The sequence below is a fragment of the Nycticebus coucang genome, chromosome 8 (assembly GCF_027406575.1).
Source record: "Nycticebus coucang isolate mNycCou1 chromosome 8, mNycCou1.pri, whole genome shotgun sequence".
NCBI classification, from domain to species: Eukaryota; Metazoa; Chordata; class Mammalia; order Primates; family Lorisidae; genus Nycticebus; species Nycticebus coucang.
Window position 1 is genome coordinate 41,537,934 of NC_069787.1, and position 23,306 is coordinate 41,561,239.

The window sequence follows — 23,306 nt, forward strand, 5'->3', positions numbered from 1 at the left end:
CTTCCAGAGGATGCCCCTATGGTCAGTTGTTTGGTATCTCCCCAAAGGCTCCCCTCTAAATGCAGATTGTTATAAGTAACTTTCCCCCAGCTGAGACCCCAACTTCTGCTTTAGGAAGTAGTGAGAAAAGACCACCCTTCAGAATCAGACAGTCCTAATTCATATCCAGGCTCATTTAATCAATTCCTGCATCGGCGACGTGGACGCCACATGCATCACGCATGCCGGCCACCGCCTGCAGTCAATGAAGTTGATTTGAACTGGCCGGAGGCAGAGGGGCAGGGCCAACCACACGCCACCTCGGCCCGGCCCCTCTGGACGATGGGCGGGACACGCAGACGCAGCTCCCTGCTATTGGTCCGCTCTCGCGGAGAGGCGGGGCCTGCTAGTGACGGCACACCTGCTGTGTTGTCGGCTGCTAGAGGACACAGTCAAGATGGCGGTGGTGTCTGGGCTGGTTCGGAGACCCCTTCAGCAGGTGGGCAACAGTACGCGGCCCCGATGGCCCCGGGCGACCTCTGCCCCCCTGCGTCTTCTCTCAGCGTCCTTCTCTCTTCTCGCCAGGTCTCCGGACTGCTCAAGAGGCGTTTTCACAGGACCGTGCCAGCTGCACTTCAGGTAGGTGACGGCGGACGTTAGCCGGAGTAGAACAAGAAGGGGGCCTTTCCGCTCGGACTGAAGCCGGGGTCGCGCCTGCGCTGTGACCTGCGGGCGCCGCGGGGAGGGTTTGCGGACGCCCGCATCCTGCGTGGGACCCGTGCTGCCTCTGTCGCCAGTTATACCGGCCTGTCACCCCACCTCAAGACTGGTTGTGATTAGATGAGCAATTGGAGAAAACTGAGACTAAACGTTTCCTTTTTCACTCCCAACTTTCCCCCTTTAAATTGTGGTAAAATATACTACTCGGGAGGCTTAGGCAAGAGGATCGCTTGAGCCTACGAGTTTGAGGTTGCCGTGAGCTATGACGCCACGGCATTCTGCGGAGGGCCACAAAGTGAGACTCGGTCTTTAAACAAAAAGTGTGTGTGTGTATATAAACTGTTTCTTGATATATACGTACACACAACTTTTCGGAAGTGTATAATTCAGTGTCATTGAGTACATTCACAGCTATCTGCACTATTTATTTCTAGAGCTTTTTCATCATCCCAAACAGAAACTATCCATTACACAGTAACTTGTCCTTCATTCACCGTCTCCATCTTCTTTTGTACTTTTCTATCTCTGTGAGTTTGCCTGTTGTAGAATTTCCTATAAGTAGAATCATTTGTCCTTTTATGTCTGGCTTATTTCACTTACCATAATGTCCTCAAGGTTCATTCATGTCATAGCATATGTCAGAAGTTTATTCCTTTGTAAAGCTGAATAATATTCCACTGTATTTATACAAGGTGGCCATAAAGTTCGTGTGCGATTTAAAATCAGACATGGACTTTATGCCACCCAGTATACCACATTTTGTTTATCCATCCATGAACATTGGGTTGTTTTCACTCTTGTGGATAATGCAGCTGGGAGCATTGGTGTGCAAGTGTATGTTTGAATCCCTGCTTTTAGTTCTTTGGGGCATATACCCAGAAGTGAGATTGCTGGATCATGTGGTTCCTCCCCTCCCTTTTTTAACTAGAAGAATCCACCATTCTGTGGATTAAGATAAGAACTGCAACCTGAATGCAAAGCATTTGGCAGTGCCTGGCACCTGGTGATCGATATTAGCATGAATTAGGCATCCTTGACAGTTCTTTGCCCCATAGTACTGCAAGTGTGGCGATAAAACAACCTAGTATATTTTCTACTTTGGAAACTGCCTGTGAACTAGTCTGGCCAGCAAGCAGGTTTCTTAAGCATGGCTACACATCAAGGAAAGTGTTCAGTATGTTTATCAGTAATACATCCAATCGAAGACTGACTCTGTGTGATAGAAGTATTACTTTTAGAATTCTTTGAAAGAGAAGCCTATTCTAGTGCTAGTTTTTATATTGTATGCTGTGGACATTCTAGGTATAAAAGAGAATATCAATAGAATCCTAAGTAATCCTGTATCTTATCAGCTATTTTCCCATACCTATGACAGGTGACAGTTCGTGATGCTATAAATCAAGGTATGGATGAGGAGCTGGAAAGAGACGAGAGGGTATTTCTGCTTGGGGAAGAAGTTGCCCAGTATGATGGGGCATACAAGGTAACTAAAAGTGTGAAAGTTATACAAAATTGAGGCAGCTATTGCCCCCACATACGCTTAAAAGTAATGAGATCAATTCTTAATTGTAGGTTAGTCGAGGCCTGTGGAAGAAATACGGAGACAAAAGGATAATAGACACTCCTATATCTGAAGTAAGGAAGCACACCTTTGAGTATATCTGTTAGCATTCATTATCTTAATTCTTATGGATTTTCACCTGTGTTTGTATTTTACTTTATAGATGGGATTTGCTGGAATTGCTGTAGGTGCAGCTATGGTATGTGATACTTTTTATGAAGCTCATCCAGAGAGATTTCTTTTAACACAACCTTTTAAAGACATTATCTGAATGTTGGAGGAATGGAGGGGTTGTTTGCTAGTCTTCATTGCTGTTTCTCATCTTTATATAATAACATCCATGTTTTTGTATTTGACAGGCTGGATTGCGGCCCATTTGTGAATTTATGACCTTCAATTTCTCTATGCAAGCTATTGACCAGGTTATAAATTCAGCTGCCAAGACCTACTACATGTCGGGAGGCCTTCAGCCTGTGCCCATAGTCTTCAGGGGGCCCAATGGTGCCTCAGCAGGTGTAGCTGCTCAGCATTCACAATGTTTTGCTGCATGGTATGGGCACTGCCCCGGCTTAAAGGTGGTTAGCCCTTGGAGTTCAGAAGATGCAAAAGGACTTATTAAATCAGCCATTCGGGATAATAATCCAGGTCAGCAAAGTGAGCCTTGGGTCTCTTCTGGATATTAAAAAACTAAGATGGAGTCTTCGCATTGAAGGAACCATTTAAGGCTTCTAGTTAGGCTTAGATATAGCATATAAAATGTTGGCTTATAGATATAGTAAAGAATGTGGTTATTTTTCTTATTATAAGGAGGCCAGTTAGGTAAAGGAGACATTTCCTGCATACCCACAACACTGGTTTAACCTCAGTTGATAAAATTATATTGACAACTACCCAGTGTAAATACCTAAACCATCCTTACATCTACTAGACATGAAACAAACAAGGCCTCCTAATCAGCACAATGAAACTTTTCACAGGATAAATGATACTGCTATATATACATTTTTAGTCTTGTTACTTTTGTTTAAATATTTGTAATATTTTGCAGTGGTGGTGCTAGAGAACGAACTGATGTATGGAGTTCCTTTTGAACTTTCTGCTGAAGCTCAGTCAAAAGATTTTCTGATTCCTATTGGAAAAGCCAAAATAGAAAGGCAAGGTAAGAGAACTTAGCATACATTTAAACATTATTTTTAGTTTAGGTCCTGAATTTATGTGGTCAGATGTAATTTAGACATTTTGTCAATTACTCTGACTAAAAAATTACAGGATGAGCTCAGGTTAAGAATATGTGATGTAGGCCAGTTGCAGTGGCTCACATCTATAATCCTAGCACTCTGGGATGCGGAGGCAGATGGATTGCTTGAGCTCATGATTTCGAGACCAGCTTGAGCAAGAGCAAGATGGCATCTCTAAAACCTTGGGAAACTGAGGCAAGAGGATTACTTCAGCCCAAGAGTTTGAAGGTTGCTGTGAGCTATGATGCCATGGCATTCTACTAAGAGCAACAAAATAAGACTCTGTCTCAAAAAAGAAAGTCTGATGCCCTGATTTTTCATTCAGCTGTGCCTTTCTCAGTCTCAGTCCACTAGATTTATATTTTGTTTCTAGGAAGGCTGCCACATTCTTCAGCTCATTGGAATGAAGTTGAGTTGCAGACTGTAAATGAATAAGAGCCACAGCTACATGCAGAGTGGTACAGCATCTTTAGTTTCAAACTCTGATTTGTGACCACTCTGTTTCAGGGACACACATAACTGTGGTTTCCCACTCAAGACCTGTGGGTCACTGCTTAGAAGCTGCAACAGTGCTGTCTAAAGAGGGAATTGAATGTGAGGTAAGTGGACATTCACTTACTCTTAAATCAGAAAGGCTTCTTTTAATAGGCTTCCAGAAATAGGAATTTGAGTTTGTAACAGGTTAACTAGATGTAAAATATTGCTTTTTATCACTCATTTCTGTCTCTGCTTAGAACTAGGAACCTGAGTGCTTTTCAAATACTTAGCTTTTTGCCACTTAGGTTCTGGATCTTGTATAGTAGTACTTAACTTTCTCAAGTTAAGATCCAGCCTTGGAGCTAGATTGGGGGAAAACTCAAAGTCAATGATTCTAACCCTTGTATCCAGAACCTATCACTTGCTAGTAACACTTGGGCAAGTTATGTATTCTAAATCTCAGTTTCATCAGCTACAAAATGGGTATAAGCCATATAAAAATTCTGCTTTATCATAGGGTGGTTGTAAGAATTATACTTAGTGTTGTGTCTGATACATAGCCAGCACTCAGCTGCTAACTATTATTTATTTTGGTAAGAAGAAAGTTAAAGCCAGAAGGATAAATGAACCCTATCAGAACTGAGCTGCCTGTAATAAAGATAAAGGTGTTTTTTTCTTTCTTTCTTTCTTTTTTTTTTAAAGACAGTCTCTGTTACCCAGGCTGGAGTGCCATGATGTCAGCCTTACTCAGAGCAACTCCAGCCTCAGTCTTCCTATGTAGGTGGGGACTATAAGCACCTGCCACAATGCCTGGCTAATTTTTCTATTTTTAGTAGAGATGGAGTCTTGTTTTTGCTCAGGATGGTCTGGAACTCCTGAGCTCAAGTGATTATCCTGCCTTGGCCTCCCAGAGTGCTAGGATTACACATGTGAGCCACCTCTAGCTGAGACTTTTTTTGTTGTAATTACACTTTCTCCTTATACAGTTTGAATACTCATGTACCTGTTCATAGGCAGATAAGATTTCTGTAGACCTCTAGCCAGGCGTAGTGATACACACCTGTAGTCCCAGCTACTTGGGAGGCTGAGTCAAGAGGATCTCTTGAGTACAAGAATTTGAGGTTGCTGTGAGCTGTGATGATGGCACAGCACTCTACCCAGAGCAAGAGAGTAAGACTTTTATTTTTTTTTTGAGACAAAGATTTCCCTAGACCTAAAGATAAAGAAGAAACAAAAAAGGGAGTGGCATTCTGGGGACAAGGTTCTACTTGTGATGGAGTGGCTCTATGAGGCTTATTTATTTGTTTAGGTGATAAATATGCGTACCATCAGACCAATGGACATTGAAACGGTAGAAGCCAGTGTCGTGAAGACAAATCATCTTATAACTGTGGAAGGAGGCTGGCCACAGTTTGGAGTAGGAGCTGAAATCTGTGCCAAGATCATGGAAGGTATTTAAGAAATTGGTTCTAGAATATAGTCAAGCTATAATAAACATTCTGTACCTGAATACCTATTGGATAAGGAGATTGAGAGCTAGGGGTGGCCAAATGACTTGAACTTTAAATCTCTCAGTTTGGAATGTCTCCTTAGAATAAATATTTAAAAAAGCAAAACCAAAAACAATTCCCAGTGCCTGTGGCTCAGTGGGTAGGGCGCCGGCCCCATATACTGAGGGTGGCAGGTTTGAACCCGGCCCTGGCCAAACTGCAACAAAAAAATAGCCGGGTGTTGTGGTGGGCGCCTGTAGTCCCAGCTACTTGGGAGGCTGAAGAAAGAGAATCGCCTAAGCCCAGGAGTTGGAGGTTGCTGTGAGCTATGAGGCCTTGGTACTCTACCGAGGGCGACAAAGTAAAACTATCCCAAACAAACAAACAAAAAACCCACAGGCAGCACCTGTGGCTCAAAGGAGTAGGGCACTGGCCCCATAAACCAGAGGTGGCGGGTTCAAACCCAGCCTGGCCAAAAAAATGCCACAATTCCCCATAATTAGCATTTCTTTGCCTCATGTTATCTCTTCTGAGCTGCCACACCTCTGTGCCAAGGTGATAGTGCTGGCTGGTTTTTCTTGCCTGTCTCAGCTGGGCATGCCTTCTCTCCTAGGTCCTGCCTTCAATTTCCTGGATGCTCCTGCTGTTCGTGTCACTGGTGCTGATGTCCCTATGCCTTATGCAAAGATTCTAGAAGACAACTGTATACCTCAGGTCAAAGACATCATATTTGCAATTAAAAAAACATTAAATATCTAATTTAGACTTGAATATCAAGTCATTGAAATTTATTTGAAATAATTGCTGGCACTTCACCTGAATTTACTGCAAGACTTTACTGTTAACAAAGCAAAATGATCTCTTAAGCAACAACAGATGTTTTTGTACTGGGAAGAAGTTTAAATGTGTTTGTATGTGGAGAATTCTCCACTCTTCTGCCCTATCTCCATTCTATCTTTTGTCTATTACAGTTGCCATGTTATTTGAATAAGATTACTGTAAAATTTTACTTTCTTTCACTCTAAGGACAAAATAAGAATCTTGATGAAAGGTATATGCAAACAAAGGTAACTTATATGTATAAAATGAAAGCATACAATCTACATTTACTGTTAGATTGTTTTGATAAGGAATAAAAGAATACCTAACTATGACTAATTGTATTTTAATATTCTTGAAAGAATAAATGTGGGTGGAAGTCCTGAAATTCTATCAAGACATTAGTGCCAAACGGTTCAGTGCCCATATCCCAGTGGTTAGGGCACCATCCAAATACACTGGAGCTGGCCTGCCAAACGACGACAGCTACAACAAAAAAACAGCTGGGTGTTGTGGCGGGCATCTGTAGTCCCAGCTACTTGGGAGGCTGAGGCAAAAGAATTGCTGAAGCCCAAGAGTTGGAGGTTGCCATGAGCTGTAATGCCATGGCACTCTACTGAGGGCGACATAGACTCTGTCTCAAAAAAAAAAAAAAAAAAGGGAAATTAGTGCCAGAGTAAATAAGCTGGTACTGTACAAAACCATTGCCTGTTTTTATTCTAACGTCTGAAACTATCCAAAATAGCAAAAACTGACTTCATAAGGACTCAGTCCTCACAACCTCCATCAGGAACTAATCACCTAAATTACATCACACTGGGACAGGAACTTGTCCACAGACTCTTCAAGAATGCCTAATTCTAATAAGGACCCCTTTAAAATGAAAGCACAATCTATGTCAGGTATTTTTGCCATTACCAAAACCAGTCTGTCATAACGTTGTCCGCTTCAGAAATTGAGATGGAAAAGATGGGTTTAAATTAGTTATAAAGGCATATTGATAGTACCTAATTGAAGGAGCAAGACAGGATTATTAGCTCTTATTAGGAGGGAAAATAACACACAGAAGAAAATAGAGACAGGATAGATAGGAAGGAAACTTTAGATAGGCTGTGTGAATTTATATGTTCACAAAAGCTACAAAAAGTTCACTTGAATATCTAGCCAACCTATAGACAACACATTTTCTTGACATGGTTTATTTTAATAAAAAATACAGCTGACATTTATGACAGATTACATGAAACTATACACAATGACATTCTCTCTGCATAGTAACCAACACTGATGTGTGTACTTCAATTTTTAATGGATTATTTATAATCCTTTAAAGTGCAATTTATTTAAAGGTTTAAAATCATAGGATGAAGGATCTTTCTAATAAATGAGTAACATTAAAAAGATGATGTATTTAAATTTTTCAAAATTAAAATCGTTTTCTATTGATGCCAAATTTACTTGTGTTGTAATAATGACCCTCCAAGCCCCAAATTTGACTTAATTGCAAGTCAAAGATTGGCAAGAGCTCTTTATGATTTTAAACTTTTTAAAAAAATCTGTTTCGGTACAATAACTAAAAAGAACTATGGGTCTAAAGTTGTTGCTTTAGCAGCCCTGAGTTCTAGAATCTCAATGGTATTCCTGTTAGAACTTAAGAGAATGTTAAGAAACATCCCCATCCTACTTGAGAGGAAAATGAACTCAGTTGCTTCTGACTCAGCAACAGAACTATGCTTTGGGCTACAGTGTTATAGCTAAGATAAAGGTCGCAAAAATGGGTGTTATCTAAGAAATAACCAGAAAATGCTTTAGAGAAATGAACTACATTTCTAGGAGCTGTCTGATGGGGTAGAAGGGATTGCAACACAAAGGCCATTCACTGCTGTGACTGAATATTGTCATTGTTTTTCTGTCCATTTTCTTTAGTTGATGAAAATACTGATTCCAATATGTTGCTGCCTCAAAAAGATGCCCATCAGAGGATGAATAAGACTCCTTTACAATGGTAATAAAGGAGCAAAATATTTCTTAAGGCAGCAGTGCCAGCCTAATTTTATTCTACTTGAAGAATATATCACTCTTGAAAAGCCTCTTACGTGAGCATCTGCAAAATAGTACTGGATGTGGTTGTACTGGCTCAGCAATTATTTATCCAGGAAGAAGATACTTTGTGGGGGGCGGGGGTGAGTAAAAGAAAATAGAACTTTTCTGTCCAAGTATAAACTGGAAGCTTTAGCCAATCTTAGGAGCACTGTGATCACAGGTTTCGGCTTTCCTCAGAGTTCCTTTTTGGAAATTCTGGATGGAGCTGAGCAAGGCTCCTCGGCTCACACCATTCACAGCCTGTGGCAAGAGCTGGACAGACACCTCCGTGCTCGCTGGAGGCAAAGGAGCTGCTGGTGGTGGAGGCGGAGGGGGAGGAGGTGGAGGTAATGCAGACATCCCTGTGGAGGAAGAAGGCCGAAAGGGGACAGTCAGTCATTCTCTCTGCAACAGCTCTGTACACATGCTACTTCTCCGTCCCAGGGAGAATGGACTCAATGTTCTCCTAACTGAGTACGCACTGATTGTTTAAAATGCTAAACAGGGCCTGCAGGGCGGCTCATACTTGTAATCCCAGAGATCTGGGAGGCTGAGGCAGGTCCATTGCCTGAGCCCAGGAGTTTCAGATCAGCCTGAGCAAGAGCAAAACCCTGTCTTTAAAAATAGCTGGGTGTCGTGGCAGGTACCTGTCGTCCCAGCTACTCAGGAGGCTGAGGCAAGAGAATCTCTTGAGCCCAAGAGTCTGAGGTTGCGGTGAGCTGTGAGCTGTGATGCTATAGCACTGTACTGAGGGTGCCAAAGTGAAACTGTCTCAAAAAAAAAAAAAAAAATACTAAACAAAAACTTAGAAGCATCAAAGGGGAAGGATTGTCATTTCCCTCAAATAACAGTCATATGAGAAAAGACTGTAGGGATAAATACTATATATAAATAACATGAAACCATACAAAGTGATAGTCTTAGTACATGAGGCCCTGATCCCACCTCCAAATTTTAGTAATGATCCCCCCACAAGAGTTCCATCCAACTGTATCAGCCAGGTCCTGGGCAGCTCTATCTACTTTTGAGCTAGCAATTAAAGACAACATCTGTATGCACAGAATTGAGCTATCTGAATGTCAATTACTCAGATGAACAGTTCCTTAGCTGCTCCAATACACACAATATTTCAAGGATGTGATTTAATATAAAATAACAAACTACTCAGGATTCTCAGCAAGGAACCACTGTCTGCATTTCTCAGAGGAATCTGTCTGGAATAATCATTTGCTATTAGGTTGCCTTAAAGAACTGTAAAATGTTAATAACTGCTAGCAATGCAAAGGGGGGTGGCAAAAGGGTCTCTACTCTGGCAAGGATATTCTTAAGGAGGAGTCTTTCTCAAGTACCATTCTTTCCACTGGCCCAGTGAAGGGACTGCCCCAAACAGACATGTTGGCTGAAGCATCAGGAGAAACTAGAAAGTTGTGCTATACCCTAGTGGGCAAGGGGAGGGACACTGGACAGGTTTCTAAATCTTTAGCTTTCAGACACATGAACATTTGCAATTTGAATTTTATATTCAATGAAGGATTGTTCTCTTAGGACAAAATAAATCCTGGAAACAGGAAAAGTACTGCCTTAAAGAATTTTCCTGTGCCCCATCTCCAGTGAACCTTGCAGCTCTCTGAGATTGTCTGTCGCTGTCACTTCTCCTGGGGCTAGGAGACATTCTGCTCGTTGGCTTCCCCCAAACTGCCACTGAGCTGTGGTGAAGATAAGTGAAGATACCTGTGACTACTTGAGTTTGTATGGATGAGTGATTCAGGATCACCAATAAAATACCTGAATAAGTACATCCTATTTACCAAGTGTGACAGGTAGCAACAATTCATAGAAAATCACTTACCTTCCTTTACATCTTTACCCAAACCTAAGGCAGCTGAAATTAAAGAATCACACAAATACACATACTCATGCTCTGCAATCTTGGAATTCTCAAATAAAATAGCAATACGAATGGAGATTAAATATAGACAAATGAACAAAATGTAATTTTCATTGGTTCTACATGGTAACAACTAATACATGAAGTTCCATTATTTCTATACCAGTGGTTCTCAACCTTCCAAATGTTGCGGCCCTTTAATACGGTTCTTGTGGATTGCAACCCACAGGTTGAGAACCGCTGTTCTGTACTAAAGCAGATTGTGGGAAAGTGTTCCTGGCCCTATGTCACAGGGTTATAAAGAGAAAAAGGATTTTAAGCCTGTTGTAACTGTTGAGGTGAGACAACTGTGGAGAATAAACATGTAACAGTGACCAGTGAAATACAAGGTGTAGTAGAAACTTCCACTGAACGCCCTTGGAACCGAGTCTCTTGACTGTAGTGTCAAGTGAGCTCAGAGGAGTGAGCTCTGTCCACTTAAGGATACGTGGGTGCCACTGCCCTGCCCTCACGCACTCCTACCGATTGGCTAGAAAAGGGCAGCAGTGGGCGGCGCCTGTAGCTCAGTGGGCAGGGCACTGGCCCCATATACTGAGGGTGGCGGGTTCAAACACAGCCCCGGCCAAACTGCAACAAAAAACATAGCTGGGCATTGTGGCGGGCGCCTGTAGTCCCAGCTTCTCAGGAGGTTACAGCAAGGGAATCGCCTAAGTCCAGAGTTGGAGGTTGCTATGAGCTTATGTGATGCCACGGCACTCTACCGTGGGTGATAAAGTGAAACTCTGTCTCTACAAAAAAAAAAAAAAGAAAAGAAAAGGGCAGCAGAATCTGGACTTGACCAGCAGGGCCCACCCCTCATAAGGAGCTGCAGAGTTTCTTCTCCTAGGTTTGTGCTTCCTCTCCAGGCAGAAGATTCACTGTATGGTTAAGGACGAGAAGGCAGGGTCTGGGCTGTAGCTATAATTGAGGGTTTTATGGAACTGGCTATCCAGAGACCAGTTACACCTCCAGATGAGAATTTTGGGAGGCTAGAAATAGGCCTCAGAGGCTGAGTCAGGGGTATAGCTACCATCTTGGTGCAGGACAAAACTTGGCCTCAGAGAGAACCAACCCGACTTTGGCCTCATTAGCACACACTCAAAATTAAAAGTGCAAATTTACTACCACAGGGTTTGGAAGTCAGAAATGGGGTTCAGTACATGGATCTTCATCTTCCAAGTAAAGGCTGAAATTCTTGTTTTAAACAAATGCCTTTGAAAATGGAGGTAGTGGGCGGCACCTGTGGCTCAGTGAGTAGGGCGCCGGCCCCATATGCCGAGGGTGGCGGGTTCAAACCCAGCCCCGGCCAAACTGCAACAAAAAAATAGCCGGGCGTTGTGGCGGGCACCTGTAGTCCCAGCTGCTCGGGAGGCTGAGGCAAGAAGAATCGCATAAGCCCAAGAGTTAGAGATTGCTGTGAGCTGTGTGATGCCACGGCACTCTACCCGAGGGCGGTACAGTGAGACTCCGTCTCTACAAAAAAAAAAAAAATGGAGGTAGTGACCAGGTGTGGTGGCTCATGCCTATAATCCTAGCACTCCCAGGGGCTGAGGCAGGTGGATTGCTTGAGCTAACAGAGTTCGAGACCAGCCTGAGCAAGCGTGAGACCCCCCATCTCTGCTAAAAATGAAAAACAAAAGAAAAAAAAAAAACTGAGACAAGAAGATCACTTGAGCCCAAGAGTTTGAGGTCGCTATGAGCTGTAACGCCATGGCACTCCACCAAGGGTGACAAAAAAAAAAAAAGAAAGAAAATGGAGGTAGTGTAAATAGATAAACTGCCCAAAGCTCTACAGTGTAGCCTGTGCCTCTAAAGCATGTGAATACTGAGGGCTATGTGAAAGGAGAGGCTGCTCATCCGAGGGTAAAGGACATCAAGCCCTTGGGACTGGTCTGCTCACAGGGTGCCACACCAGTCCCAAGGGCTTGATGTCCTGGGAGGTCCACTCCTCCTCACTCTGGTGGATCTTGATTGTGTGTGTTTAGGGCAAGGCAGGCCAGACCCCAACTTGTCAGATGGGACACTCTGGAGGGGAAAAGGTCTGGGAGTCAGAAGGTCAAAACTGGAGGAGGCAAGAACACAGACCTGGGACTCACAGTCTCTGGCTACAAGTGCCACTGATTGCCTTTGGCTTTTTCTTCTTTCCTTTTGCATGGTCTGCAAGCTTCCTTTAAAGGTTCATCAGGGGTTAAGGTACCCACATGATAGTAACAATATGTGAAACTTGAGGGTAGGGGAACCAAAGGCCATGTTAGTGATTTGGCCTGTGACAAACATGGGAATAACTGCCTGATGCCCGAGCTCCCTCCACGCCTTAAATGTGAGTGAGCTCCCCCTGTCAAGAGGCCTCTAACAGCCCTTATCCCCAGTCCATAGACAAGAGCAAACAGACTCCATGTTAGATTGACAGCAACTGAATTCACACAGGGGATGGGGGTGATGCTCCAGACCAGCCTAACTTTAATTGTAACCAGGTTGGTCCTGATTGCTCCCATCTCATTTTCTCTTAGACAAAAACCCTGAAAGCCAACCCCCAACCCCCAAATCCCCTCCACCAAACAAACGGGAGCCTGGCCATCCACCAAAGGCCTGAAAAGGACACAGACTGATGCAGTGAGAGCAGCAGCCAGACCCAGGGAGCAGCACCAGGCTAGAAACAGCCTCCCAGACATGTGGGAAGGACACCTGATGGTCCCCTTTCCTCAGAGCGATTTTAGTAGTTAGCTGTGGGCAATCTACAGAGCTTGGTAGCTCCAAGGTCCTTTGTGGTTTAGGCATGTAGGTGGGGAGAGTCAAGTGGCCACTAGACCACACAAGAGCAACACCAAGCATACTAGCTACCCTTGGGAGAGAATGGAGAGCTGTGACCCCCAGAAGCAAGTCAGCCCCCCCGCTCTTGGAACCACCTTCTCCTTTTGCTTCAGGCAGATCATGTTCCAACTTGAGAATTAAGGATGCTTTAAAAAGAACTGTTTTCCCCGTGATTAGTAAAAGGCCAGTAAGTTGTCTCTCTGTAATCAGACACTGTTAATTCTTCATCAGAGTAACTAGGAACCAACATTTTTACACCAATGGGACTTGGAGAGTCATGGTTTCCAAAATTAAAATATACCAAAATGCCATGCAGTTGATTTGCTGGTTTTAGGGTTGTATTTTAAAACTAAAATCAAAGTGAAAATGAAGATTTTGAAGGTCATGATGAAAATGAAATGAATATAAGATGAAGTTACTTGGGTGCTTTTTAAAGATGCTGTATTTCATTTAAATATTCAGATAAGGAAATAGTCTCAAATCCGCTTTCCTACTTGTTTATCACTTCAGTGATTGAGATGCATTGGGTCCTATTTCACATACAGAAACAGAGCATCTTTAAAGTTAGAGAAATCAGCATAGTTTACTTTACCGAAAATTCACGTTCAAAATGGTGCATGCTCTACTGAAAACAGCAAAGAGAAGGAAAAAGAGAGAGGGGACACAAGTCATTATCCAGATTTTAGTGTCATTTAATCAAATAGTAACAGACAATAAAACATTAGTCTGAATCACATGCGGTTATTCTTTCTGCAAAACTGAGATATACTTAAATTATCTACAAAATGTACTGGTTTGTAAACTTGATTGTGACCCTTTTAGGACATGGCAAATATGATCAATGAATCACTTTCCTCTTCACATTCTTCTTCTGAGCCAGTTGGGTGCTATTTTTATGTATTTACAAGTACAACACTCACTTCAGAAGAGCCAGGAAGGTTTTACCCCATCTGAAGAGCAGAACGGAGGCAAGCAGTGTACTTAGTTCTGCTATTAAACAAGGACAGTTCATCAAGAGGAGAGAAGAAGGGAAACTCACCACTTTTTCCTAAGCACGTTCTAGAATACAACACACACTCGTCTTTTTAGCACTGGGAAGTGTAAAAGCAGGACGTAGGCAGAGCCCCTGGATAGGTGGCCTTCCAGGCAAAAGCCCATAGCCCCCCTTCCCAGAGGCTGCTGTGGTCTAGAGACTGAACTGAGCAGTGAAACTTACTTAAAACTTTCAAACCATCTTTAAAAAAGAAAGCAAATGCTTTCCCTGTCTTCTTTTTAACTGACCAGATTCTGGGTTAAATGTGAAGAGTCGTGCTTTCCCAGACAGTGAATCCGAGAGTTCCTAGAGACCTACCTCTGCCCCACTGCCTTCTCCTGGGGACAGGCTGGGAAAGAGACTGCCGTGGGGCAAGGCTGGGCAGGCTGATCACGCAGAGCTAGGACAGCTCTGGAAGAAATAAGGATGCGGGGAGACTCTGGGGAAGGCTCACACACTTGGGGCTCGAGCTTTTGAGTGTGGGAGGACGGCTCTGAGTAGGCACAGCAGGCTGCAGCAGCAGACATGAGGACTGGGCCCACACACACCTCAGAGATGCACTGCAGGGCAGAGCTCTTCACATCCAAGATAATCACTGCTTTGTGCATGTGTAGCTTATAAGACAGGCAATTCTCATGACTAGACATCAATTTTGAGCCTAGAATTGGTTTTAGACTATGATTTGGCTATGCAAATTCTGGAAATTCTACCACTTCAGACAAATTATCTCTCTTTATGTGCTTTATTAAGTCTGTTTTTTTTTTATTATTAATTTTTTTTTTAAACTGGAAACTCCATATTGTCCGACTTCCTCATAAATTCTTAACCTTCTTTCCTGTTACTTAAGCTCTCAGTCACTCTCTGTGCCCATAAAGGTCTGTTTTCCCTCCTCTAGCCCTCCAGATTCAAAACTTCCCTTTCCTTCCATTCATTACAGACTGGGTTTTCCCTAAACTGCTAGCTCTCTTGCCTTAAAATTATTGCTCAAAATGTAAACTTCATGCAAGAAGGGCTAGAATTCTCTGATTGCAAGGCATTCATAGCTTCTACTTGGCACACTTTACAGCCTATACAGCCTTGCCATATACACTATCTACCAAATAAGAGCAGGAATTCTCTTAAAAGCAGCTTCAAAGAATGGAAATCAGTTGTCCAAGGTCACAATTAGAAAGTAGTAGAACTGCCAGGTGCTGTGGCTCATGCCTGTTATCCCAGCACTGTGGGAAGGCTGAGGAGGGAGAATTGCTTGAGCTCAGGAGTTCAAGATTCCCCTGAGCCAGAGTGAGATCCCAACTCATGAAAAAAATGGAAAAACTCAGCTGGGCACCATGGTGAGTGCCTATAATCCCAGCAGCTTCTGGAGGCTAAGGCATCGGGATGCCCACAGCCCGAGTCTGATGTTGCAGGGAGCTATGACACCATTGCACTCTGCTCAGGGGCACATAATGAGACTCTGTCTCAACAACAACAACAAAAAAAGCAAAGAAATAAAAATAAATGAGCAAGGAAATAAACAAAAAAAAAAAAAAGAAAGAAAGAGAGTAGTAGAACTATGAAACTAGGACTCAAGCCCAGGTTTGCCGACTCTACGTTCAGGGTTATTTTCATACTAATGAGGTGCAGTGTTTGACAGCAGTGCATCCCAAAAAAAAAGAGACACTCAATAAATTAATGTGCTGAATGAACAAAGAAAGACCAATTAGAATCCTTGCTCTAGCATCTCCTCAACTTGTTTAGCATCTCCCCAATTTGTATGACCTTGGCTAAGGTCTCTTAACCCTAGTGGAGCCTCAGTTTCTTCATCTGTAAAATGGAACTATGTGGGAATCCACACACAGTAGATAGGACAGGAAAGTATGCATGAAGATTAAATAAAACAATGACTATAAATCATTTAAGCAATGCCTGGCACAAAATGACCATTCAAAATATGTTGGATATCGGGCAGCGCCTGTGACTCAAAGAAGTAGGGCGCTGGCCCCATATACCGCAGGTGGTGGGTTCAAACCCAGCCCCGGTGAAAAACTGCAAAAAAAATAAAAATAAAAAATAAAAATATATATATATGTTGGATATGATTATCTTAAATAATAACAATAATTTAGGGCCTCCTGCTTACTTGGCTTTCCTACTTTTTTGTAAACCACTTAAAAAAAAAAAAATAGCAATCTCCACAAAAGAAAAAAAAATAGCAAGGAACCAGGCAGGTCTTCTCCCAAAGGAGAGGGTGGGATAAAATATTTGTGTGTATAAATGGAGACCTTTTAAACTCAGCTCCATGAATTCAGAGTATAAACACTAGTTGGTGACATTTACCATGAAATAAGTGAGGATAAAGAGTTTTAAATTTCTTGACCTTCCTGAGGCAGGAAACAACCTTTAGCAGAAAAGAAAGTGAAATAATAGGGGATTTAGCAAAAGAATAGGATGGGGTGAGGATTACTTATGGAAATTTAGGGAAATGATATTTCTCCCCCTCCCATCAATTTGGTAAGGACCTCAAGAGGAGGCCCCAAGAAAGAGAGCAGCAGTGAGGGAGGGAGGGGCCCCAGCCCTTATGCAACTGCTGCAAAGAGTAAGATTCCTTCACTTAGAAACAGCTGTTACTTCTGCCCTGTCCCAAAAGAAACTGAGATTAAATCCCCTTTAGCTACCATAAATGTGCCTAAAATTGCCACTTTCAGGAAGAAAGTCACTGCTGCCCAACTCAGCTTATTCAAGCAAACGGCCAAAGGGCAGAGTCCACAAAGGATTTAGAGCATGTTCAGTTAGAAAGAACTGTGAGATGGTCTCCTCTAACTTCTGCCTTTTTGCCCCCTCCAGGGGAGGTAACCAAAACCCAAACATGGAAGTGACTAAGTAACTAAATGGTATTTCGAGGCCTCCATGCCAGGCTCTCTCCTAAGCCCCTTACATGTGGAACTCACTAAACCCTCATAATAACCCGACAGGGCAGGCACTGCTATTATCCTCATTTATAAATGGTAAGCCTGAAGCACAGGTAAGTCAAGTGCCTAGCCCAAGGTCCCAGAAACAGCAACTGGTGGCCTTAAAGCTTGGGTTCGCCAATTCACAATGCAGTTCTTAAGGGTTCCCAGGTCAAGCTGTATTTGAGATGCTACATTTCTCAAAGAATTCTCAGGAATTCTTTTTCAATACTAGTTCTTGAAAAGAAAGACTTTTCTTCATTTCTGAAAGCTGAATTTCATTATAAGGCTTGATTTTGCTTCTACATTAGCATGCTTTAAGAAAAAAAAAAAAAACATAACAGCTCGGCAGCTGTAGCTCAGTGGCTAGGGCACCAGCCACATACACCAGAACTGGTGGGTTCAAATCCAGCCCAGGCCTGCCAAATAGCAATGATAACTACAACCAAAAAGAAAATAGCCAGGCGTTGTGGTGGGTGTCTGTAGTCCCAGCTGCTTGGGAGGCTGAGGCAGGAGAATTGCTTAAGCCCAAGAGTGTGAGGTAGCTGTGAGCTGTGATGCCACTCCACTCTACAGGGGGCGACATAGTGAGCCTCTGTCTCAAAAAACAAAAACAAAAACAAAAACATAAACTTAGCCTAGAAGTTAAGATGTAAATTGGAGTAAATATGATTCAAGATGGGCATCGTGCAGAGAGGCAGTTAGATAGGACCAACAAGAAGTCAGCCTCTTGGCCTGCAAAGAGGAAGAGTCTAAGCACAGTCAATGAGACAGAAGTTGCCACCCCTAGGCTCACAGTCTTGCCCTCACGGGGCAGACACCTTGAAGGTAGACCAAGCCTATGAAAATCAAAGGTTTACTATGCATCTCCCACAGGTACAACATCAGAAGGCAAATACCTGTTTGCATCTCCCTGATGCTTTGCATGGATAGAACAGTGCTCAGATGGTGCTTGTTAATGGACTAGTTTTTTAGGTGAAGATTCTTAATTTAAGGGGAACTATTGGGAGAAAAATTGCCCTGGTCAGATCCTGAAGGAAAGCAGTTGCCTGGATTGTGCCTACCATTTGGAGCTCCTGAGAGGTGCTAGAAATGTGACTCCACAAGAGCTAGGGCCTTGTCTGTCTGTTTCTGTAATCCAAGGCCAAGCACAGCCACTGGCAAACCCCAAGCTCTTAATAAATGTACCCTGAATACATACTGGATGAATAAACTCTCTGTGGGCACCCTGTTTAGGGCCTGAAATGCTAGGTTGCCAGGCAAATGCTAAGTATTATTAAAATAGCTATCATTTTTACCAGTTGCATTATAAGAAATGCCCAGCAGAGGTCAGAGTTCCGGCTGAATCAATTTCCTCCACACCAACACTAAAAGGAGTCAGTATCTACTAGGAACGTCTCATCTCTGCCAGGCATTTTCCTTATGGCCTCACACTTTTCACCTCTAAATCCTCAAGACTCTTTTTCAAGGTGGGTACTGTTGAATTCACCGTAATGGCCCCTATCACTCCCATTCACATGAGACAATGTTTTTCTAACACTGTCTATCATTACAAGAGTCTTCCTTTTATTGTCTCATCCTAAAAGTTACCTCATCTCATGCTAACTTGCCACTATATGGGAAAGCTCCCATTTAAAACACAGGTACGGGCTCAGCACCTGTAGCTCAGCGGAGCTGAGCTGGTGGGTTTGAATCCAGCCTGGGCCTCCCAAACAAAAATGACAACCAAAATAAATAAATAAATAAATAGCCAGGCATTGTGGCAGGTGCCTATAGTTCCAGCTACTTGGGAGGCTAAGGCAAGAGAATTGCTTAAGCCGAATAGTTTGAGGTTGCTGTGAGCTGTGACGCCACGACACTCTACCAAGGGCAACATAGTGAGACTCTGTCTCAAAAAACAAAAAAATAAAAATAAATAAAACACAGGTACATTAAAGAATTCCCCCAGAGTCCAAATAGGCTTTAAATTCCCTAAGGAATTTAAAGATGAGAACCGGTAGTTAACTGCCGGGAGTCACTTCTAATGCACACAACAAGGTGCTCTAAATAGACACCTCCCTGGTTAAAGGAGGCTTATAGATTCTCACTATTTTCTCCAGTTCTCTTAATATGTCCAAGTACAGTTAAATTAATCCTATCATCTAGAAAATGGCTCAACATAGTCTGGGCAGTAGATTGCCAGAAATTTCTGATCAACCTAATCAAGTCATCTCTATAAAAGATAGAAGTCTATTTTCTGTCTCGATCAATATTTGGGGGCTTTCCTATAAAATCTGCTGACAAAGTCGGACAAACACAAGAATATCATTCCCATGAGCCAAGTATTTTGCTTAAATAATAATAAATGTGATCTCAACCGATATGTTAAACCCCCACCAATGAGTCTCCCTATTTTGCCCTGTCCTCAGAACATTCTATAATAAGCCACCAGTAACCACCTTTGGCCAGTAAAAAGAGCTGCCCACCAGCCAGCAGTAAGTAAAGTAGTCCCCTTACATCTGCTTATGTTGTTTTCTTAGGAGGGTCAATTAGAAGCATTTGAGAATAGATGAATAAGACTCTTCATAGCTCCTGGGTGCTGCCTTAAACATTAATAAATATGGTATCAACCGATATGTTAATCCCCCACCAATGATTCTCCCTTAAAGCAGGTGCAGAAAGCCATCCAAGCACAGCTGGCAAGCTTTAAGTGGCAGAACGAGCTCCCCGGACATTGAGAATATATGATTCATTTAAGAAGCAAAAGGAGACACTGGTGCCCCAATGTATTTTTATGAGGTTTGCAATGTGGTTAGGAGAGAGATCTTAGTTCAAAAAGAAAAGAAGGAAAGATAGCCACAAAATTAGAGATTTTCATAAATAGTCCCCAAGATAAATTCTTTTTACATTTTTCAAACACTACTTACAGTATCTGATTTAATTCACAACAGTTAACGACAGAAAAACTTCCAGATAATTGAATGTATTACAAAGCAGAATACAGTTACCAGAAAACCAGAAACTCGTGGTTATTTCCCTCCTGCACTTAGGCATCTCACCAGGTTTGCTCTGTGACAAACTGACATTATGCATGTCAGACTCCCTGAGGAAAGAGCTCTGGCAGGACAGGGTCCCTGGGCAGCAGCGCATTTATTTTGTTCAGCCGAGCGTGAACAAAGACAAGCTCTGATCTGAGGAGCCCTGTTTGAGGCATTTTAGCAGAGGGCAAGCTCAAGCCAGTGGGTGGCTAGTGGCCCTGAAACCAGTTCATCCCGTGACATCTGAGCTTGGAAATCTAGACCCTCTGCTCTCCCAAATAACACTATTAATTTACACTCCCACTGGTCTCTCTTGAGAAGGCTGCTTCTGTCTACCCCTGAAATGCTTGGGCCAAGGCAGGAAGAGAAACGGCCCTGCTCCTTCTGTTGGTGAAGTGGAGGGAGCTATGTCACTCTCCCCCATTACTAACCTGATGTAGAGGGTGGAGTCGGTGATGATGGAGACGTGAGAGGCGAGCTGGCCCCAGATCCTGCTAAAATAAAACACAGAGAAACACCCTATGGGGACCAAAGATAGACATTTGGAATTTGGCCCAAGCCGCTGTCTGAGATTCTGCACTTGACTTACTGTGCAGGTCTTATGGAACAAGGTGATGAGGGAAAGAACATCAAGACTAGACCCAGTGATGACAGACTTTAACCCCAGTGTAGGGTCTGCTGCCTTTGGCAGGCCACTGAAGGCTCCTTGCCTCCTGCTGCCTCCCACAGCCTGCCTGGTTTGAAACCACCTTTGCACAATCACTGGCTTAAGCAATCGCTACAGTATCTCATCCTGATCTAACCTGTATCCCTAGATAATGACAAATTACAGTGGTCACAAGCAATATAGAGGTCAGAGAGGTGAAGAGCAGCCTAGTGGAACCCTCTCTAAGGGAAGCGAGAGCTCACTACAGTATCCACCCAGTAAAGCTTTTTGTAGAAGTTCCATTTTATCAGTAGGTACATTCAATTAGATAGGGACGGCCTATTTGTGGATTTGCCAGGCCATTTCTTACCTGAAATTAAGTAAATATACTTAATTATATTAAAACAATGTGCAAAATCCCATGTGTTGCATGATTTTTCTGGACCTAGTAACCTTATTACATTTCTAATATTCTGAAGTTCTCAGCTTAGAATGCATTCTATTCCCTATTGCTTAGAAATGCATAGAAAAATATCCCTTCATTCTGACAAAAATACCCCAATGAGCAGACAAAGGTTCCTACATAATCCTCTTCTATGGAGATATAAAGCCCCCTCTCATACGGGGAGGACCTACGGAGAGGTTAACAATGAGCCATTAACCAAAGCTCCCTAATCTGGTGCTTCCTGGGCTGACATCATAGGCACCTAAAGGGAGGGTTGTAGTCACATGCCCCGAAGAAGCCACCACTGTCTGTCTGGTTAAGCCTCCAGCCATCACCTCACTCACTACCCACAGGACACGTTGGTGCTGCACTGTCACTGGGCATATGAGAAATATCCTAATTAAACAATACCTCCTCCAGTTTAATACCTTTCCATTATTTGCAATATTCCCTCAGCTCCCTATAAAATATGAGAGGTGTTTTACTGGAAGAGGAGGTAAAACTCAATGCATGCTGCTTTTATATTGTTGATAGTGTTATGAGATGTTAATAGGGAGAAAGCAGAACTTGTGATTCTAGTCGGGTCTGGGAATAATCTGTACATTTCCATCAACAACCGCTACTTCACTTTCCTAAACTCCTTGAGGGCACAAAAGTGTCTTAGAGTATTTGGAGCTCCATCTGGCTGCATGTAGCACAGAACTTTGCAGGCAGGCAAGGTCTCAGGAAGGCGGAGAGCACAAAGTTAAGCTTTCTCTATAAAAAATGAGCTGATAGGCTTGGTGCCCATAGCTCAGTGGTTAGGGCACCAGCCACATACACCGAAGCTGGTGGGTTTGAACCTGGCCTGGGACTGCTAAACAACCACGACCACTGCAACAAAAAATAGCCAAGTGTTGTGGCAGGCACCTGTAGTCCCAGCTACCTGGGAGGCTGAGGCAAGAGAATCGCTTAAGCCCAAGAGTTTGAGGTTGCTGTGAGCTGTGATGCCACAACACTCTACCGAGGGTGACATAGTGAGACTGTCTCAAAAAAATAAAAACAGGGGCGGCGCCTGTGGCTCAAGGAGTAGGGCGCTGGTCCCATATGCCAGAGGTGGCGGGTTCAAACCCAGCCCCGGCCAAAAACCACAAAAAAAAAAAAATAAAAATAAAAACAGAATGAGCTGATAGAACGATTGCTGGCTGCAGACCTGAGTCTCAGCCTAATGATGACAAGGACGGGTCTATGTTCATCCCATCCACCAAGGAAAAAACAGACTTTCAACTCTGAAATGACGTGCTGCGCACAACAGCATTCACCCCTCAGAAGCCTGCCCTGGTCCTCACGGGGGCCTCCGCTCCTTCCCCAGCCTGGACTCTGCAGTAGTGGCAGTCCTCAGCCTCCTCCTGGAGTCTCTGGTCTTTCTCCATTCCCACTCTTCTAATTCTCAGCTGGGCCTGTGTTCTCCAGCTGCAGTCTACTCATCCTGCGCACTTGTCAGTTTCTCTCCTACTGCAGGCAGACATCCTCCTTGCCAACTTTACTGAGAAGACTGAGGCATGATCTGTGAACACCCTCAATTTCCTCCCTCCCTTCCACTTCTAAACTTCTCTGCCTCTTCACCTGCCACTCCTCACTCCTCCTCTCTCCAAAAAAAAAAAAGATGCGTAGATTTCCTCCAAAGCAGAAAGTGACAGCTGGCCTCTTGGTTTTCTAGCACTCTAATCATTGTCTTTTTTGTACTTGTAGTCCCAAGTAGCTAGCACCCACCACCATGCCCAGCTATTTTTTTCCTCGCAGTTGTCACTGTTGTTTAGCAGGCTTGGGCCAGGTTCGAACCCGCCAGCCTCAGTGTATGTGGCTGGCGCCCTACCCCCTGAACTAGTAGGTGCCACCTGTTTTCCTTTTTGTATCTTCAAATTCTCCCTCTCTGCTCAGTTCTTCCTTTGCCTAAAAGTATAATCAACTGCCCCAAATCTACCCTTCCCTTGGCCCTCTAGGGCCGAGCCAAACCTGCCTGGTTGAGGTTGAAACCTTCCCTTCTTTATGTGGAACTCTACAGACTCATAAACTGGAAGAATGGGAAGTCCCGGGGGATTATTCAACCTGGATCTGAATTCCGAAGATGGGGACATTAAGGAAGCGGAGCTGG

At 43.3% G+C, this 23,306-nt stretch overlaps 2 protein-coding genes across 12 annotated transcripts in view; one reads left to right on the top strand and one right to left on the bottom strand.

The window, feature by feature from the left end:
* Nucleotides 1–355: 355 nt before the first annotated feature.
* On the top strand, nt 356–6,619 carry PDHB (pyruvate dehydrogenase E1 subunit beta). The gene is made up of 10 exons (XM_053599971.1): nt 356–478; nt 565–618; nt 2,075–2,182; nt 2,272–2,334; nt 2,424–2,459; nt 2,620–2,905; nt 3,309–3,419; nt 4,006–4,097; nt 5,285–5,426; nt 6,079–6,619. The coding sequence occupies exons 1-10, from the start codon at nt 437–439 to the stop codon at nt 6,222–6,224; spliced, it is 1,080 nt and encodes a 359-aa protein (XP_053455946.1). The 5' UTR covers nt 356–436; the 3' UTR covers nt 6,225–6,619.
* An 848-nt stretch (nt 6,620–7,467) lies between these two features.
* Nucleotides 7,468–23,306, bottom strand: part of PXK (PX domain containing serine/threonine kinase like) — a 103,114-nt gene continuing 87,275 nt past the window's right edge. Inside the window, exons 17-20 of one of the 11 annotated variants that reach the window (XM_053599967.1) lie at nt 20,513–20,572; nt 13,697–13,726; nt 10,216–10,248; nt 8,642–8,728 (exon numbers count right to left, since the gene is read on the bottom strand). In XM_053599967.1, the coding sequence (XP_053455942.1) occupies nt 13,710–13,726; nt 20,513–20,572 (77 nt within the window). In that variant the 3' untranslated portion in view covers nt 8,642–8,728; nt 10,216–10,248; nt 13,697–13,709. Of the gene's footprint in view, nt 8,729–10,211; nt 10,249–13,696; nt 13,730–20,512; nt 20,576–23,306 lie in introns of all 11 variants that reach the window. The other 10 variants (XM_053599964.1, XM_053599963.1, XM_053599970.1 and 7 more) reach the window with 10 other exon arrangements.

Coding starts and splice junctions, on each gene's coding strand:
- PDHB (XM_053599971.1), top strand. CDS start 437: ATGGCGGTGGTGTCTGGGCTGGTTCGGAGACCCCTTCAGCAG. Junction 3,420..4,005: donor AGCCAAAATAGAAAGGCAAG/GTAAGAGAACTT, acceptor ACTCTGTTTCAG/GGACACACATAACTGTGGTT. Junction 5,427..6,078: donor CTGTGCCAAGATCATGGAAG/GTATTTAAGAAA, acceptor CTTCTCTCCTAG/GTCCTGCCTTCAATTTCCTG.